The sequence below is a fragment of the Numida meleagris genome, chromosome 6 (assembly GCF_002078875.1).
Source record: "Numida meleagris isolate 19003 breed g44 Domestic line chromosome 6, NumMel1.0, whole genome shotgun sequence".
Lineage (NCBI taxonomy): Eukaryota > Metazoa > Chordata > Aves > Galliformes > Numididae > Numida > Numida meleagris.
Genome location: NC_034414.1, coordinates 54,693,841 through 54,711,319, shown reverse-complemented (window position 1 = coordinate 54,711,319; position 17,479 = coordinate 54,693,841). Strand labels below are relative to the sequence as shown.

Here is a 17,479-nt window from a genome sequence, read left to right as displayed (position 1 = left end):
GAATTAACCTCCTTGTTTTATAAGAAAGCAAAAAGAAGCAGTGAACCTGGGGGTTGCTTAAAGAAATCTAAAACATTTCAAAACGTATTGAAATCCTCTATTTGTACTTTCCAAAGTTTATCATGTTCCCACATACCTAATGTTGAATTAACACATTACCAGTATTCCATTTGGTGCTTGCCTTATTTTATTTCATCTTTATTTTCACCTGCTGTTTAAAGATGATTTTCAGCAGATTTTAAAAGCTAATGCTCATGTTTTTCGTTAGTGAGAAAAGCCAGAATATCTTCTCCCTCCTACCCCAAATTGCCCTTCCTTCCTGCTGTTGCTTTAAGGAAAGAAACAATGATCCTATTGCTCATGTTATAGACTAATTTGAGTCATAGGCAAATTAATATTGATTGTGGTCATGATTAACAGCTCAGAAACTTTGTTTTTCTTTTAAAGAGTAAGGCAGTGATTCTTCAGAGGTGGCAAGGCATGTACTCCTCAATCATTGATGTTGGTGAGAAGTTGCGCACTGACTCTGATCCTGAGACCAGTGCTGCTCTGCAGGAGGAGCTCAGCCAGCTGCAGCAGAGCTGGGGGGACACCCAGGTCCAGCTGGAGAAGATGAAGACACAGCTCAGCAGCATCCTGCAGGTAGACGATGCCCTCCAAAGGAGGAGCAACACTCCTGTCTTTGGCATTGCCTCTCGAGCGCTTCCCTGCCCTGCCATCCCCAGGGCTGAGCTCTGCAGTAGCAAGGCAAGTGCTAAGCTGCTTGCTCAGTGCAGGGGCTTCTGAGGCAAGTGCTTGCTGTGTCCCATCAGGGCCTGTGGGAAGCTAAAAGCATAGTCCCCTAGCTCTCCAAAGGAAAATGAGGTTCACATCCATTTGTTACCGTAATGGATGTTCTCACTGTGATTGCTCTCATGCATCCGTGGCCTGGAGTTCTCCCCTGCTTTGGGGTATGAAGCCTGAGCTAAAATTCAGCCTAGAGGGATTTAGCGTTGCTCACTGCTCCACCTGCTGTTGCACCCATAAACAGAAGGGCAGGTCATATTCATTTCCTTAGAACAACAGATCTGCTTTCATGCCTAGACAGCACATAGGTATACCTTACAAGTGAGTATCATCAGTGATATGATCCCTCGCCCCAAATTTATGCTAAAAGCCTCTCACATCGAACATAACAAGATAAGCAGAAATGCTCCTTAAATTTAATCACAACAGAGGGTGCAATCTTGTCTGTAAATCCATGTGCTAAATTCTTATGGGTGATGCTGTGTATCAAAAAAAAAATAAAAATCAAAATACCCAGAGAGCCTATGATTATTTAATTCACTGGGTTGAAGATGCCATTTTGGAACCTATCTATACAGTACACTTTGTCATGTCTGTGTCCAGCGTGCCATATCTTAACCTTTTATAATTTCTTGGTTCTCCTTGAGCAGAGCTGGGACAGCTGTGAAAAACAAACCAAGGAGTTAGAAAACAGGCTGCGAGAGCTGAAGGATAAAGTAAAAGATCCACTTCCAGTCGAACATGAAGAGCTCTACAAATCCAAGGAACACATTAAGGTATCGAATGAGCATATTGTATTTAGATAGATGTAGTCTCTGTACATCACCCAATCCCTTTAAAGTCAATCTCCCATCTTTCAGTGCCCCTGATTTTTTTTCTCCCTTATACCATCCCGATTGCTGCCAATCTGCGAAGTGCAGCTGACCAATCTGCATGCATGAGAGAGATTCTTCCTGCAAAAAAGTTACTGTTGTTGTAGTATTTTTTTCCTCCTTCTGCTCACTTCCCACCATCTGAACTTATAAAATAAGCTGGTTCTCAAACAAGATGTTAAAACTCCCTGCTCTCAGCTCAAGTTGGCTGCCATCCTAATGGCTGCATATTCTCTTTTGTTTTCCAATCCATTTTGGACAGAGAGCTCCTCAGGCAAGAGACCTTGTAAGGATGCAAAGCACCATGCACACCTGTGGGATCCAGAAATAATTAAAGAGAAAGAAAATTAGAGTAAGGGAGTGGCGTAAGCCCTTGCAGCCCAAAGTACTCCATGAAAATTAAATAGCAAAGCATTTCCAAGGGATGGGAGACATTATTTCTGGACTGGTCAGTCTTTCATCATTCTTTTATGAAGTGAATTGTTGACCAGTGTGGTGGGAATAAATAAGATTTTTTAATGAGCCAAGGCTTTGTACTCATTATCAGTTGTCTGAAATCTTCTTTGTGAGCACTGGCTGCCTTTGCCACAGCAGCAGTGCTGGCTGCAGCCCTGAACTGTTTGTGAAATGGCAACAGACAGCTCCTGCCTCTTATTCCAAGCAGAGACACTTGGCTACGGAGTTATCAGGGCTAGACAGGACCAGTGCAGCTGCTACTCTGGGATATCACAGCAGAATAAAATACCAGGAGCAAAATGGTATGAAATTCTGACATTGGCTTCATTATTGCAGGGATTGAACCTTTGTCAAGGTAAACAAATACATGTCTGCTCATCTATAAGCAGTAATTTGTTGTCACTTTTTAATTTTTTTCCTCCAATTTTGAAGCAGACCAGAAATCACTTTTAGAATTTAGATAAAGGACTGGATCTAAAGACCTGTGAAAATATTCATAGGGCTTAGATCCAGCATGCTTCTCCTGACACACTTGCAATTTTTTTCCTGTAAAATGAGACCAATTGGGTTCTATGTAAGAGCTTTTTATGTCAGAGGAGCCAGTGACCACCTTGCAAAAGGGGACCTAATGTGTGGAATCTCCTGTTTCCCAGCTGCATGCAGTGCTTCTTTAACACTGATCAGGAAAGTGCAGAACCCTGTTGCAAAAGAAAGGGGAGTGGGAGGAGGGAAGCTAAAGAAGAAGTGTTTATCTGAGTGAGCAATTTAAAGCTCCAGATTTCTGAAAAATCTGATGAAGTGGCTGTGAAGTCACACATTAGCAAAGGGAACCAGATTGATTTCCTCAGCGTATAAGTAACTAACCTGAAATTGAAACTAATGCAGGCAGGAACAACTTGGCCGAAATAAAAAATTGAGAAGAAGTGGTCACGTCTTCTTCCTGGCTGTGAAATTCTGTCCTGAAGCACGGGGAGCTGCCGGGCTCCAGCAATGTTTTGGCACGTTTGGCCACAGCAGGGGCTGCTGCTGCACCAGTGAGTGAGCAGCAGAGCTGCCCTGGGCTCTGGGTCAAGCCCTGAGCCAAACCCGTGGGGTTCCCGTCCAGTCCGGCCGGAGAGCTCTGCACTAGCACTGCACATTCCCCTCCTCTCCTCCCCCACAGGCCAGGCAGGGGATTAGCGAGCAGGTTTGGAAAGCAGATGAGCTTAGTGCCAAGGCCTGTGTGTGCTGGGTGTTTCCATGCAGGAGCTGGAGCAGTCGCTGGCAGACTGGGCCCACAACATGAAGGAGCTGCGGGCCATGAAGGCGGAGCTGGCGCACTGCATCCTCACCGAGGACATGATGGTGCTCCAGGAGCAAGTGGAACATTTGCACAGGCAGTGGGAAGAGCTCTGCTTGCGAGTAAGTTTTCCACATAACCTGATTTTTTTTATAGCGAGGTGTTCAGAGGGCCTGGAGGAAAAGGGGGAGCAGGCCAGCAGATGCTGGCTGGTTTCTTTTGGGGTTGGGTTATTTTGTCAGCATTGGGAGGGGATGGCGCTTCTCCTGGGGCAGCTGAGCAGGGCTGAATTTTGCCCTTTGTTTCCTGGTGAGAGTGCTGTGATTTTTTTTTTATTTTTATTTTTTATTGCAAACCCTTTGTAAGAAGTAAGTGCTTGCATTGCATGGAGCCCAAATGCAGCTGTGTGCTGCCATAGGTGGCTTTGTTCTGGGCCGCCAAAGGGAGAGGGGGAGGGAGAGGGGATAAACACAGGAATTGCCTGAGGGGTTGAAACTGGGAAAGGAAGGGGGATGCCCTAGCAATCTGGTGTCAAAGAATGCCAGGAGGTTTGATAAGGAAAACTGTAATGTGTTTAAATGCTGACTTTGGGTTTTAAACACATTCTGGATTGGCTTGTCTGTTCTGTTGCAGCAACACATTGCAAAACATTTGCATTCTTTGTGACTTGTTGTTATTACACTTAATTTAGTTCTGCATGTAAAATAACCAGGGAAAAATTACCAGCAAAGTCACATGAACTTGAGTCATTGGGTTACTATGCACTTTGAATGGGTGTTTACTTTGCCCTGTTAACAGGATTGAAAGAAACAAAATACTTCAGGTTTTAAGTTATTTGGGATGACTCTGCATGTCAGCAGCCAAACTGGTGCCTCTCTTTACTCACGAGTCTGTAGCTTTTATTCCAGAGTTTGCAAAAAAAAAAAAAAAAGTACTGAAGGAAGTTAGTGCTTCACATCCAACCCTTACTTAGCCAAAGGTGAAGCAATCTCAGTGGGAACATTGCCAGAGCAAGGAATGAGCAGCTCTGTTTATTCCCCAAACTTTGATGTGATGAAATAGTTATTTGGGTTTCTTTCTGGCCTTGCAACGAAAAAGGATTTAGTATCTTTGACAGTTAATCTACAACCAGTGTTGTCTCTGTTACTGTTTCTGAGCTCTGAAAATAATGTCAGGCACCCTCCCCTCTCCCAAGGCTGTTAGATGTAAATTAGAATGTCCAAGCCATTTTCCTAATGGAAATCTGCAGTTAAGCCTATAAAGGAGAGAAGTTTGTTGTTTTTTCCTTTTTCTGTGTGTGTGAACTGCTGATGAACTTTGGTGAACAGCCCTGAAAATTGAGCTACGTTATGTACCCAACTACAGCCTATCCAGGTTGTATACTTCTGTGTGTAATTTCAGTTCAGATTCAAGATTTCCACTTGGATTTCCTGAAGGAACAGTATTGTGTCCCATCTACCTTGGAGAGGTGGCGTGAAATAAATATTACATAAGTTTTAGACAAAACATGCTTAGTGGGAGGAAATCGATTCCGTGCTGCAGCAGAGGGACATACTGAAATGCCTGCACAGCCCTAATGAGCACCCGGAGAGCCTGCGTGGATGCTCAGAGCCGGACAGAGAGTTCATTGGTTCTGCTGCTAGCACAACTGCTTCCTTTTGGCTATCTAATTAGAATAGTCGAGGCGTATTGTGTAAAAACAATCTGCAGTGTAAATGGAGAAATGGGAAAGCCTTTAAGTGTGAAGCGTGACTGCAGCTGTCACGGCCATGGGAGCACAACAGCCAGATGTCTGTGCTGCACTGGGCAGGCACATAAACACAGTTGGTGAGCAGATGCGCTCAAGGGATTAGTGTTTACATAGCTGCCCTTGTGAGGTCTGTAGGTCAACGATTTAACTGGTTCTATCAGTGAGTTCTGTCCTAGCATGCTAGTGTTCAAGAGGGATGCCCCGTGCTTGGTATGCCTGCATTCTCCCATGGGGATGGCTGGACAGCTCCTGCGTTACATGGTGGGTGCAAAACGAGCTGGTACGGGGGCAGTTGGTCTGGGGAGAAAGTGCTCAAAGCAAAGCATGACTCAAAGGGCTTGTGTTCTTAGAAGCTTCTCTGGGATCTTTTGGCTCCTTCCTGCTTTACTCCCAATCTGTATTGGTTAGTCAACTAAGAAATTTCTCTTAAATCCTGTGTTGCCCCATGCTTATAAGACCAAAATGGAGTCAAGATAATCTCAGGATGTAATAACAGTTTTGCTGACATGCATAGCCTCTTCTGTTAATCAAGTTAGCTCACCGCCTAACAAAGGAGATGCTGTAGAAGAGCATCCCCTCCACAGTGGTGGAGGAAGTGGTGGAGGAGGGATGAGAGATTTCCCTTCATACCTCTGAGGTTGAGGTTACACAGGTGCATCCCAGCAACTGAGGCCTTCTTAGGATGTTGGGAGACTTTCCTAGGTCCCTAGAGTCTCTGGGAGACTTTTTCCCAGGATGAAATTTGGAGATGATTTCCCTGTGTCCCAAGATAGTGCAGGCCTCATCTAGGAGGTCTCTTATCTCAGAGGGTAAGGCCTTATGTTGTGCCAGCGGACGTTCAGGTTGGATATTAGGAAACACTTCTCAGAAAGAGTGGTGAGATATTGGAGCACTCTGCCCAGGGGGATGGTGGAGTCACTGTCCCTGGAGGTGTTAAGAGATGTGGAGATGTGGCACTGAGGGATATGGCTTAGTGGGCATGGTGGGGATGGGTTGTCTGTTGGACTTAGTGATCTTAGCGGTCTCCTCCAATCTTAATGATTCTGTCATTCTATGATCTCTCAACTGAGATTAGCATGAAAGATTTAGAAATGCGTTTCATCTCACTATCCCCTTCTAAAAAAAAAAAAAAAAAGAATGTAAAGGACGAAAGCAATATAGTGGGAAAACATCACTTGGTGCCTCCCATTTTGATATCAGTATTGTTTGGAGCTGGTCTTGTGTCCACACTACAGTCTTAAATTTTACTCTGAGGTACAAGATAGCGCTAGAGATTAGATTAGGAGAATCAGTAACAGCATTTTGATGAGTCATGTATTGCGTAAGATGCACGCAAGATGTGAGGAGGAAACTTTTCTTGCCATGGGGTGGTATTTGGAGTGGCTATTTGCAGCCAAGGCAAGCAGGGTTATGTTCTGTCTTCTTTGCACAAAGTTTATTGGTGAGGACAAGGGGCTTCCTGTTTGTTTCCTTTCAGTAGCACTTTTACTGGTTTCCGCTTTCTGTCTCTCATAATATCTTAGTACAAGAATCTAGCAAAGTAGATAAATGAGAACAAAGATGTATTTAAATCCTCAAGATCAGAAATAAGTGCTATCAGCTAGTAGAAGAGTGAGCCTGCTCTTTCCTGCGATGCTGGAGCAGTGACATTAACTTTGCTGGGTCAGGTAGCATCACGCCTTAATTTTCCTGTCTAGGCAATTTGTTCATCCATTCTGGCAAGTGCAACTTTGAGGAAAAATACCCACAGTTTTCAATAAAAGTTTAGATTCTTGATGGTGTTTTTTTTAGAAATTCTCCGAAAGCTGATGAGCAAATGGAAAGAAAACAGGTATTTCTAGAGACTAATTAAAAACACTACCAAACCTATAGCCCATAGCTACAGAGTTTGTCTTATAGTTACAGAAGAAAGAACTTACCTAGGTGTTACTTCTTTTGTGCTGTAGATGGGGCCATAATAAATAGCATGTGGTAATTATATATTTTATATTACTTCGGCATCTTCAGGTTTTCACTGAGCAATATTTAAATTGTTACACAATCTCATTATTTATAATGCTGTCAGTCAATGTAATTCTTCTGAGAGAGAGAGTCTGTTATTTGCTGGTCAACTTTTGGCCTTGCTATCCAAAATAACTTGTAATAATGATATGTTTAATGGCTTTGAAAAGAAAGCCAGAGATACTTAATAAGTGCTCCTGCAAAATGAAGCGTGATGGAATGCAGAATAGAAATTAGGGGGTTCATAATCAACTGTTTTCCATCCTGAGAGAGATGTTGCCAGCATTTCATTTTTGTGCTTATCCATAGGTGTCTCTGCGTAAGCAGGAGATCGAGGACAGACTCAATGCCTGGATTGTGTTCAATGAAAAGAATAAGGAGCTCTGCTCCTGGCTGGTACAAATGGAAAGCAAGGTGCTACAGACTGCAGATGTCAGCATTGAAGACATGATAGACAAATTGCAGAAGGTAAGTAGCTTCTCTGCTTTTCTACAATTGCAGCCTGATAGCTAGTTATAGAGCAGCCATTCCTCATCTCTTCCTTGCCACCCAGAAGTAACAGCTGCTATAAAAACAGCATGTACAGGCTTTTGTGAGAAGATGAGCTACTCTGTCCTAAGCTCTTATCTTCTTGGTGTTCAGACTTGGGACAAAATGCAAAACAGAAATGCCACCTAACTGCATTTATGCATGAGTGTGATGTGAGTTGTGCTGGCAAGGGCTAGGCTGAGGCATGCAAAGCACAGCCCAGAGCTTCCTTGCTAGGGATCTCTGAGGTTCTGGGAGCATCTCACCACATCTCCCCTGTCAGCTGTTACACAGCTGGCAGCCAGAGGGCAAAGAAAAGACTGAATGATGGGAGGTGTTACGACAGAAAAATGAGAGATTATCTGAAAATGAAACCTAATTCTGTCCCTTCTCAGTACTCAGTGCAGTTAGTGATTTCTAATACTTTCGTATTGGTTTGATTTTAAGCAAGACATTTTTGTTGTTTAATTATTATTTCTGGCTGCTGTTCTTCCCCATGGCTTAAAGCTCTCAATAGCTGATCTCAGATATCCTCTGGGTAAGAATACTGGCAAAAAAAAAAAAAAACATCCTGGGCTTGAATTTGGATTCTTTTGAAGTAGTTTGATTTTAAAAAAAGAAGCTAAATCAGGAAAGCAGAGGCAAGTTTGGAACTCTAAATTGCTATTTTTAGAATTACTTAAAGACTTGCAAGTGCCAGGAGTTAGCTGCTTATTTTTTCATGGTAGCTTCATTGTAATAATACTTTTCCATTGAATTTTTTGTTTGTTTTTTCTCTTTTTTTTGTATATTAATATTATATATTAATAGAAAAACCTCATCCATCCCAAGCCAAACCAGTCCTCAGACATGGGGAAAAAAAGGAGAGTTTTGTTTTGCTTTGCCCAGAAATTAAGCAATGGTTGTTTATATTTATCAGGATTGCATGGAAGAAATAAACCTGTTCAGTGAAAATAAGCTTCACTTGAAACAAATGGGCGACCAACTAATCAAGGCCAGCAACAAGAGCCGAGTTGCAGAAATAGATGATAAACTCAACAAAATCAATGATCGCTGGCAGCATCTCTTTGATGTCATTGGAGCACGGTAAGAAGATGTGTTTCAGGGCTTTTATGTGAAATAAAATTCAGAATCTCAGCCGTCAGAAACAGACTGACACAACTTTTCAATTCTGTTAAAGTTTACTATTGAGAGTCAAGTTAAACTGAAGTTAAGCTCTTTTTTTTATTATTATGACTTGTTGCTGTATTATGACACCAATCAGTTTAATGCTAGAGAGCAGGATGTGAGAATTCATATAAAACACAATTAATCGTGGAAGTTATATAAAGATTCAGGGTGATTTCTGTATTGCGTGTGTCGATTGCAGTCTGATTCTAAGGCTGTATCATAGGAGTTCATTTAGGATCTTCAGAAGATTCTTCTGTTTCAAGACAAGCCTCCATCTCACCATTACATATATGAATGCATGGAATCTGGGAGTAGATTCGTGGCCTGTCTCTGTAGACAGTCTGATTTATATAATGATTATGTTCCCTTTTGACCTTCAAAAATGTAGGGAATTTCATTTAATATTAAGGCTATTTCTTTAGTCAGTCTCTTTCCTTAAAATATCTGAAGACCACACTACATTTTTTTTGTTCATTCAGTATATTCTGTGTGATAGTGAAATGGAAATTGAAACAAACACTTGTGTAGTCCCTCCAATGGCCTCTTCTTACAGGATTCAACATCTTTATATTTTACAGAGTTAAGAAAATCCCAGTCAATTTAGTATTAGTCTTCGGAAATGAAATGATCACATTTACTAGCATCTGTGAGCTTCTACCACAGTTTGGGAGAAGGATGGTGAGCTGATCTCACCTCCTGCCTAAGTTTATTAGTAATGCAGAAATAACAAGGCTAACACAAAAATTAGCATTGGCCTCAGTTTATCTCCCAAGGCTTTGTTTTGCCTGTTACCCGCTTCCCTGGGCCTTGAGTCTGGTCAAGTGGGTGGCTGTGCCGAGAAATTGTGCTTAAGTGTGCTGGATTGTAATCAGGAGTGAGATCTGAATTAATGGTGACACATGAGCCATGAATGATTAAGCAGAAGCTGCCTTCTTAAGATCTAGCAGTTTGCAGATAAAGTCTTGCCACAGCTCATCTGTCTCCAGATATCTTTGTATTTGGTACTGTGAAGGAAAGAACATTTTGCTGTTATAACAGCACTTTTTCTGTTCTTGTCTTATAGTAACATTTCACTTTTCAAACACCTTTATGATCATTTACATCTTGCTATGTTAGTTTTGCTGTTAGTTTTGAATTGTAGCATTTTTAAAACACAGATCAAAATACATGTTTTTTTAAAACTGAAGTAAACATGGCACATTTCTACTAATATTTAGGAAAATATGCTAAAGAACTGTTGGAATGGAGAGAGATTTGGCACTGTCATTCTCTGGCAACAGAACATTTGTCTTTTTACCTGGGAGGTCTTCAAGCTTTGCCTTCAAGCACGAGTATGGTAGTGCTTTGAGGTACTTTTGTGTGGATTTGCCTAAAGCATCAATGTGGCTTCCAATAATGAATATCCAAGTATTTCAGCTATTGGTTAGCTGGTGCAATGACTTATGACAGTTCCTATTTTCTCATGTTTAAAGGTCTGAAGTGTGCTAGCTGCTGGCTGTGATTTCTATCAATTTTGCATTCAGCACCAAGATAATGAACTGTAAGGAGATGAGGAGAGGTTGTTTTAAGCAACAGGTCCAAGGTTATCAGGCAGCCCAGTGGGCTTTGCTGGTCCTCTTGGGTTTAATGCCTAATGGAGACGGTTCAGTGCATGGAATCATTTTGCAGCATGGATGTAACACATCTCGTCTCTCATCTTGCTGTGTGGGGCAGGGCTGGCATTTGGGCTGTTGTTGGTTGCTCAGTTATAAATATCCACCAGACTCTAGGAGAGTTTATTTTCCTCTGCTTTCAATATTGTGGTGTGTTTTAGGGCAACAAAGAGGAGGCCCTTCCTGCACTTCTGGGTAGCATCTCCTAACAGAATGCGAGGTAATGGCCTTAAGTTGCACCGGAGGAAGTTCAGGCTGGATATTAGGAAAAATTTATTCTCAGAAAGAGTGGTCAGGCATTGTAACAGGCTTCCCAGGGAGGTGGTGGAGTCTCCATCCCTTGGAGATTTTCAAGAAGAGGATAGATGTGGCACTGAGGGGCATGATGGTGATGGGTTGGTGGTTGGAGCAGATGATCTTGGTGGTCTTTTCCAACCTTAACAACTCTATGGTTCTGAGCTCAGGGGCTGTGGAGGAGGCAGCAGTTCTACTCCTCCCAGATGTGACATAAGCTGTGCCTCTTGATGAGGGAGTAGAGCAGGGCAAGTAGCCTCGGAGGTGAGATAACTTGTGAGTGTGAGTTGTGATGCTCCATGCACCATCTCCTTCCTTTTCAGTTTTCTTTTGCAAAATCCTTTAAAAACAAACAAACAAAATAATTAAGTTGTGCTAAAAGAGCACATGGAAACAGTGTGGTGGCAAAATCTGCATCAGCTTTGTTGCATGAAGACGTCGCAATCCACACATCTTTAAAGGATCTCAGCCATTGCTGATTCCATTCATTGTGTAGGATGGGTTGGCAGCAGGATGGTTGGAGGCTGTAGGGCGCGGTACGGGGGTTGCTCACTCACTGATGCATAATGGAGGAGCGACCACAATGCTGCATAGCTGCCAGCATGGTAGCACTAAGTCTCATGCTGTCCTCATGACAGGCCAAGGTGTGGGCAGTGAGTAATGTACAGAGCTGTACTGTGAATTGGAGGAGAAAGTATCTATTGAAGATCTGTGTGTTGAAAGCTAGCTCTCTATCCTGGACACTGAATCTTTCTAGTAGATGAGCACTACATGACCCTGTGGCTAGAGGGATTAAAATAACCCATATCCACAAGGGAGTCAATTTGAGATTTGTAGGTGATATCAGTTCTGTGGTCTCTAATATCTTCATGGCTGACCCAGCAACTTGGGTAATGTCTACCTCTCCTGTACTGCAGCATATGTGTATGTCTGTGTGATACCAAAATGAAAGCAAACCAGTCTGAAACCAATCTATCAATACAGAACATTCCACCTGATGGCTTATTTCACCTTTTAAAACCAATAAACGTCCTGGGACAGATGGGCAAATTAGGTGAGCTCCCCATTTAGTCTTTGAAGTGATTCTCTTAGTTCATGGTGACAAGCTCAGATTTGCCATATGGCAGCGCTTGCAGGACTTAGCACTTTCATTGTACGCCTGTGCTTAGCTTGTGTAGGGACAAAGCCTCACTAGATGCGTTGTAGCTGGAGAGTAGCATTGTGCAACCTTGGAAAGGTCTCAAAATGTTCATTTTCACGGGGTGAAATGCATTAAGACAATGGAGTGCTTGGGAAGGAGAACAAATGAATGCAGCTCAGAAGATACTCTTAACAGTGCATGTTGTTGTGCTGAAGTCTCTGCTGATAAAGGGGGAATGTAAGTGTACTAAGAGTCAGAAAGAGAGCCTTGTGCTGACCATGAAGATGGGCATCAAATCTCCTGCTTTTCTTTGATCATTGACCTTGTGGCAGCACTCTGTGAGAAAAAGCATAGCATGCTTGCACTCCCACCAAAGCAAAGGCAGAAACAGCAGAAGAAGCAGTGCTCTGGCTGCATGCACGTGGGCAGACAGCCAAAAACCCACGGAATGGCATTTACATCCCTGGTGTGCTCTGGAGCAGCACTCCCAAGCTGTGCCTGCTTTAACCGGAAAGCGTTGGCAGGGACCTGGTCTGTGTACACAGGCAGAGGAATATCCCTTGTTGTCCTTCCTGGGCCTATTTGCCACCGACACAAACTCTACGCTTTGCTTCCTAGTCCAGAGGGAAAGGTTTTCTGCCCACGCTGCTGTGTGCACAGTGCTTGCAGGCAGACAGGAGCAGCACCCACAGGTTGCAGGTGGGCACCTTGAGCCTTCAGGAAAACCTCCGCCTTCGTCCGTGCCTGCTTCTGGTGATTTGGGGTCTGTGGGTTGGTCTGGACAGTAAGAAATATGCATTTGTGGGGGGGAGGGGGAGGGCGGCGGCGGCGTGGAACTAGATGATCCCTTCCAACCAAGGTAATTCTATGTTTCTGTGATTTCTGTACCTCTCGGCATCCTGCAGCTCTCAGCACTTCTATGAAACTGTGGAAGATGGATGCCATTTCCAAGCTGCTCCGGCTGCGGGCACACTGTGATGTGGTTTCTCATTGGCTGTGCTTCATGGAGAAAGGCACATTGGTTGTGTCTGTAGCAGGAATTGGGTTAAAATGACTGACTTAATGCAAGCACAAAAATGTGGGGAAGCTAGCAACGCCATGTGTTCTGGTGAAACAGAATGAGCTCCAGTGAAATTCTGCTCAGCTCTGTGTTTTCTCCTCATCCTTGCATCCTCACTGCTTGCGGGTCTGCCCCGGTAACTGCCCTGGCAGCAGCAAGCTGCACCTTGTAGGCACAGGGATCGGGCGAGTTCACACCGCCCTCAGCTGCTGTGTGGATGTATTTTCTGCCACGTTGCTTGCCCTTTGGCAGGGCAGCGCATTGAGCACCACGTGTCGGTGCGCTGTCCCACCCTGCTGCAGTGCATCTGCACTCCGAGCTCAAAGGTCTTCCTAACTGCTGCAGATGGGTCCTGCATAGTGAACAAAGCAAAGCGTGCGGCCGTGGGTACACTGTACAGCCATGTTCAGCAGAATTATACCGGTTTGTGGCAGCACCACTGTAAAATCTTGTTCTTTGTAATCATTTTGGCGCAAAAATAGTAATAATAATAACCTGTGCGGTTGAATTATCACTTGCAAAGTGCCTGCTTTCTTTCCTTGCTCTCCAGGTTGCCTGTCCTTCAGGGATTACAGTTGTGTTTGGTGCAGGAGCTGTGACAGGATTCATTATCGTCTCAGGCAGGATGGTTGGGCTTACTGTGTTATGCAATGCACACTGAGGTGTACTGGGAGCAGGGGGAGCTGGCTGGGCCGGGCATGGCCGTGCCTCCCCGCTGGTCCCGCAGGGAGGGTTTTTCCCACTTTCGTGTCCCAGACCTGCCGTGCTGAATGTGCCTGACCCTCCCTGGGCCTTAGTCAGGTTGAACAGAGTCTGGGTGTGATTTAACCACGCAGTGCGAGGTGTCTGCCGGGCGCTTTCTCTTTTGCCATGTGTTGAATGTGAGCGATCGGCAAGCTCACACAGGTCTGCAGATTACCTGAATGCTGAGCAGCCTTTGATTTCCAGCCCATTCCTTGCATTTTTGGGGGGATTACCACAACTTTTATTTTTTGTCTGATGTTTGCTGGGTGGGGAGTGACTTTTAACCCAAGGTTCCATGACTTCCGCCTTAGTTCCCTGCCTCGCGATTGCTGGCAGTCATAACACACAAATTATGACGGTGTGTTTTTCCACAGATGAGTGATACCATAAAAGACATGGGGCCGTTTTATCCTACAGGCTCCTTGCTCGAGAGGCCTTCCACCTGCACTGAGAGGTTACACAGAGGACAGGGCAGTGTGTGGGAGATTTAATTCGTACTTAAAGACCTGGGATAGAATGATACAGGCGACAAAGAAGGGCGCAGAGGAAGTAAGGATACACCCGTGTGCGTGGTGCCTGTGTGCGGATGGACCTTGGCTTGATTTTGGGTTTGCTTCAAATTGACTCTGCTGCAAATCATCTGGGTGTGAGGCTCTGCATGAACAGAGAGACAAAATGAGCGCCGAGCGCAGCTCTGTCAGTGCCGAAGCCTCCAGCCTGCCACTGTGCTGTCGCCGGCCGCGGGTGGCCGTGCTGCGTGCGTTTCTTCGCGTGCTCCTTCTCTTGTATCCGAATAGAGCTCTCGTGGGTTTACTCTGAGGAGGGATGCGGCCATTTGCCAGGTAAAATGCCAACCCAAATGCTGCAGGGCTCAGAGGCGCCGCGGGCTCCCCAGCTCAGGGGTCGGGGAGGAGGACGGGCAAGCCCCCCCCCAGTGCGGGATGCTAAAGCAGCGAATAAATAGGGCATCTGTGGAGGAGGGGTTTCCTCATCCGTGCGTGCCGTGGTCGCACAGGCGCTCGCTCGGTCCCCCGGCAGCTTGGGATTTGCAGGCTGAGGAATGGTTGCTACTTGCGAACCGTAAGTGCTGATTCGGGCTCGGTGGCGGCGGGTCGCACTGGAGCTGTGGGCACGGGGCTGGGGGGGACGGCTCCGCAGCGCGGTTGCGCCGGTGCCTCAGCACAGTTCCCCTTGGACAAGTGGCTGAGCCAGCAGGCTGCGCGTGGGGCTTAGGAGGAGGAACGGCCCTCAGGGCCTCTGCCTTCAAATCAGACATTTTGGCAGTTTGCAGCCCAGGCGGAGGAGATGGGCAGCAGCAAGCTTTGGCTGGCTGCTGGGGGATGCGAGGAGAGCCGTCCTCCGGCGTGCCCATGTGTGCTGAGCTCACAGCCCACGCACACGGGGCTTCCTGTCATGTTAGCAGCTCCACTGAAATGTCCTTGCCTTGTATACAAAGGCCTGAAATTTGCCACTGGCATCACTGCCCGGAATCAGATCTTTTGTCCTTCACATGGCTAAGCTCGCCCCGCACCTCGCTGAACAAAGGTTCCGGGTCTCGAGCATCTCATTTGCTGCAGTAAACAATCCTGGCAGCTGGCAGGGTGATGGCAGCCCCTCTGCTGTTACAAATAAATGGAGGCGGGGTCTTTTTCTGCCTGGCTAGAATGACATTTGTGTTCGTGAATGACGGCTTGGAATATACATCAGGATGTTTTTCATCTCATTAGACGCTAAAATGCGAACGTTATTTGTTACCCTTTCAGCTCTCCTGTGCCTTTCCCTGCTGCACTTTGACAGCTAATGGAATGCAGCTGGCAGGCATTTTGTCATCTTTTGTGTTGTGTGAACACACTTCACTCAACCTGGAAGTGCCTCATAGCAGTAGATAATTCCTGAGTAGTTACTACAAAATATTCTGCTGCTTTGTGGGGCCGTGCAACAATTCAGCCCCAAACAACCTAATTCTGTTCTCCTGCAACCCAACGCTGGCAGCTTCACAGGGGTATTAAGGCCCAAATCCAATCTCGAGTCAGGTCAGTTAGTCCTTCTGTTCACTTTTGGAGCCAGCTTTTCATTATAATCTCCTGCTTTTGTTCTTTTTCTGCCACCAGTATTTTGGCGGAAAGATCAAGATGTGTAGAAGCGGTCTTTGTTTGGCTTATCCCATGTGTCTAAGCACTGTTTTGAATCAGGATGCCCTTAGAGTTGGGCCCGTGGCAATGAACAAGAGATATTTGAGTTGTTATTGTTTTTTAGATTAATTGTGATATTATTCAGATTTGCTTTTATTTGCTTCTGGAAGCACACTGAAGTGTTGAAAGGTGGCAGGTTAGTTCTCATTGGGAAGCAAACTGTGTATCATTAGGCCTTCATCTGGAAAACATTCAGTTTTGCCTGTTTGACCAAGTAACTGATCCTGCAGAATTCCATTAACAGTAGTGGTGGCGTGCTTTGGGTAACTGAGAGGAGCGCTTGAAGTTTCATTGCTCTTCACTGTGTGTTGGGTAATTGTCACCTGGACATGGGGGAGCTTTTGCCCCAGGTTTGGGGGCTGCACACCTCCACCCAGCTCCCAGGCCCATCGTTCTGCACCAGTTGTTCTTTCTGGATGCGACTCAAGGGAGTTTGTAAGATTTCTTGCATGCAAATAGCAGATAATTTACAACGCAGCTGAGTGTGGTTGTTGCAAAGGCATAGGGCTTTTATGGATGTAAGCAGCATTTTTTTATGCTCTTCCTTGATCTCTAGCCAGAGAAACGGCAGTTCTCTTTGACTTTTGTGCAAGCTGAGGTGCTTGATGAGGATGCTCCCTCATCGCTTCACCTGTTGCTTCCAGTGTAGGGCCCTACCCTTGGCCTTGGGCTCAGTGTCTGCAGGCTGTAACAAGATCAGCCAATGTGAACATCTGGAGAGGACTGCCTTCCTGTTTATAAACCACACTAACGTGAGCTTCCATTAGGTTTTTATTCTCCTCTGGCTGGTTGGCTGAAGCTTGAGATTGATGACATAGGGCATTAAGGATGGTTCAATGACTGACAAATGACATATTCTTCTCAGAATATGTAACAAATTAAATTAGATATTTACAGTGGTGCGTCTATGATGGCAACTGCTAGAAAATAAATACAAGTTCACGGTACCACTCTCTTTGAAGCTGTTGTTTGTCTTATTTGTTGGATGAGCTGTCAATCATAAAGGCATAAATGTTTAATTATAATTGAATATCCCTTAGTTTAGCTTTGGACCACCTGGTCCATGTCCACCTACCTGTCAACCAGCGTGCAGGTTGAATGAAGTAACCCATGGCTTGTAACCTGTGAATTTTTCTGTAATGCAACTTCAAGACAGAAAATAGGTAGATACAGTGTGAGAAAGGAGTAAAGAAAGCAGAGGAACAGTACTGAGCAGCACCGTAAACTACGGACTCAGCAAGTTGGCAGTGGCATCAGATGATCCCAACACATGCATCTCTTGCAAGACATCCCCATAGCAGAAAACATCTCTGTACAGGAGAGCAGCGGTTACCTTTGCAGAGTAACAGTAGATGTTGGTCAAAAGTCTGGTACAACCACAGTGTTTATGCCAGTGTATCGACATATTTAGACTCCTTTCTGAATGATGCTATTTGCTTCACCTGCCATTCAATATTTAGAGCAGCAGACAAGCCTTGTTTCCTTCTGACTGGTGTGAAGTCATGCAGAATTAACACTGTGACAGTGCAGACTTTTGGCTTAAACTTCTCATGG

General features: G+C 44.9%; 1 protein-coding gene across 5 annotated transcripts in view; it reads left to right on the top strand.

Annotated features, from left to right (window-relative positions):
* SYNE2 (spectrin repeat containing nuclear envelope protein 2) overlaps positions 1–17,479 on the top strand; it is a 158,690-nt gene that overhangs the window by 119,867 nt on the left and 21,344 nt on the right. For all 5 annotated transcript variants that reach the window (XM_021403871.1, XM_021403873.1, XM_021403872.1 and 2 more), the window contains 5 exons: positions 448–642; positions 1,437–1,562; positions 3,360–3,515; positions 7,454–7,612; positions 8,592–8,758. In XM_021403871.1, coding sequence (XP_021259546.1) covers positions 448–642; positions 1,437–1,562; positions 3,360–3,515; positions 7,454–7,612; positions 8,592–8,758 — 803 coding nt within the window. The remainder of the gene's footprint in view (positions 1–447; positions 643–1,436; positions 1,563–3,359; positions 3,516–7,453; positions 7,613–8,591; positions 8,759–17,479) is intronic.